General features: G+C 41.3%; 1 protein-coding gene across 1 annotated transcript; it reads left to right on the forward strand.

Moving 5' to 3' along the window:
* Positions 1 to 1,433: 1,433 nt before the first annotated feature.
* Positions 1,434 to 2,003, forward strand: LOC119862613 (40S ribosomal protein S14-like). Its single transcript, XM_038419600.2, is given in 2 exon segments — positions 1,434 to 1,749; positions 1,752 to 2,003. Coding segments are annotated over 2 exon segments (501 nt in total). The 5' UTR covers positions 1,434 to 1,448; the 3' UTR covers positions 1,952 to 2,003.
* The last annotated feature ends 221 nt before the right edge of the window (positions 2,004 to 2,224 follow it).

Consider the following 2,224-nt stretch of genomic DNA (forward strand, 5'->3'; position numbering starts at 1 on the left):
AAAACCCCTCCATTTACTTCAGGTCTGCAGGATTTATCCCAGAATGGTTTGATGATACCTTGCTGGGAATCATACTAACGGATTAATCTTTCAAATGAAATGCAATGCTATACCCCCACTCCCACCCTGGACACAGATGCACACACCTTATCCAGTTCAGCATAACCGTATGTGAAATATTGTTATCTCTAGCAATGCTTCTCTGAAATATGTCTCTTGGCGATCTGTTCACCTTGTGACTTCCTGTTTCAGACTTCTTCCTTTCTACAATCTCACTGTCCCATTATCAGCCTGAAAATCATTCTCGCAACTGTATTTCAAATGGAACCACAGTGCATCCAGTGGCCATGTAAGCTAATTCATACTGCATAACTCCTCTGAATGTTCTCAAGAACCATCAACTTCTACACTCTGATATTTGAAGAGGGCACTCTGAATTAACAATTATTTATCCTGCTGGACTCATTGTTGGGCTTTCCCCCCACCACTTTCTCCTTTTTAATTTCCATGGGATTTTACTTTTTGCTCCTACCTTTTGCAGAAGTCCTAGAACTAGATTTTTATCTAGCCCCAAGTCAATATATAGTTTATAGATCTGTGTCTGACAGCAAGATTTTATTACAAAGAGTAGGCGCATATTGTTGTTTGAATCTACCAAACATGGTTGTGCATTTGTGTCCACAAAATGGACTGGCCCAGCAAATACAAGTGCATAGGTCTGCTGCCATTCCTTAATGTAGGCAGAGCAACGTGATCATAATTCTGCTAGGATACCAATGGTTCTGGATTATGCTTCACAGATTCTGTACATAGATGCAAGGATGTGCTTTCCTTGATGAAGAATCAAGTAGTACTCTTCCATCTCAGCTCTATATCCTCTCATAAAAGAGCAGAAGTAATAGTTCAGCTATTCTGGGGGTTAGTTTGACTTTTTTGGTCAAATCCATATGTGAAAACCCACTCCCCTTTTGAATCTAAAAAGGAAGAGCCCTTAATTACTAATCCTGTTACAGTAATACCCTCCATAAGCCTTTTTCTCTACCTCCACGAGCAGAGTATTTTTCTCTGCAATACCAGCTGCACTCTTACTTTTAAGCCCTAAATTGAGCTAATCAAATCAATCTAACAATTGCTTAGGCATGTGTCTAATTCATCTAAGATTTATTCACAATTACTCTCATGTGATCTCAATGAACATTCAAAATGCTAATTTCACATAGTTTAGCTTCATGTGTTTCTAGCATTTTTTTTTGTTTTGGTCCAGCAAAATAACCTGTGCATTTAAACATGTGCGTAATTGTCACTGGTTTTAAATTAGTGTATACCTCTTGCTATATCTTTGGTTTTCTAAACTTCCATCTATGGATGAAATGCCTATGGTTTACAGTATGTATATGGCATACAATTAGTCCCTGTCATTTTTCTCATTCCACAGAAGCTTGTAATAAATGCCTATAAACATTTCCGGTGTTGGGTGCCCGAGAAGACGCACAAAAATGGCACCGTGTAAGGGTAAGGAGAAGAAGGAAGAGCAGGTCATCAGCTTGGGACCGCAGGTTGCCGAAGGGAAAAATATGTTTGGCATCTACCATATCTTCACTTCCTTCAGTGACACTTGTGTCCCTGTAGCTGATCTCTCTGGCAAGGAACCTATCTGCCGAGTGACTGGTGGTATGAAGGTGAAGGCCGACAGAGACAAGTCTTCACCCATGGCTGCTATGTTGGCAGCCCAGGATGTTGCCCAGTGGTGCAAGAGCTGGGCATCACTGCCCTTCACCTCAAGCTGCGAGCTACAGGTGGAAATAGGACCAAGACTCCTGGAGCTTGGTCCCAGTCAGTCCTCAGAGCTCTCACTCATTCTGGAATGAAGATTGGGTGCATTGAGGATGTCACCCCCATCCCCTCTGACAGCACTCGCAGAAGGGGTGGTAGCCGGGGTCGTCGTCTGTAAACCATGGCTGGCTTTTGTTTCATCATTAAATCTCTCAAAAGAAAAAAACAAACATACATATATTACTATAATGAAAGAAGACTTTCTGATCATGAATGCTAGACCCTGGGAAGCCCGGTGAAGAACAGAAGTCTCCCATAGAGAGCAAAAGTTGGGGATAAAACCTGGTGAACTTTTCATTCCCCTCCCCCATTTGGATTGTACAGTACCATGGGATTTCAAATAATCGAACATACTGAATTTAAATGTACAATTACAAAGTTCTTACCAAAG

The sequence above is a fragment of the Dermochelys coriacea genome, chromosome 10, assembly GCF_009764565.3.
Source record: "Dermochelys coriacea isolate rDerCor1 chromosome 10, rDerCor1.pri.v4, whole genome shotgun sequence".
Taxonomy (NCBI): Eukaryota; Metazoa; Chordata; order Testudines; family Dermochelyidae; genus Dermochelys; species Dermochelys coriacea.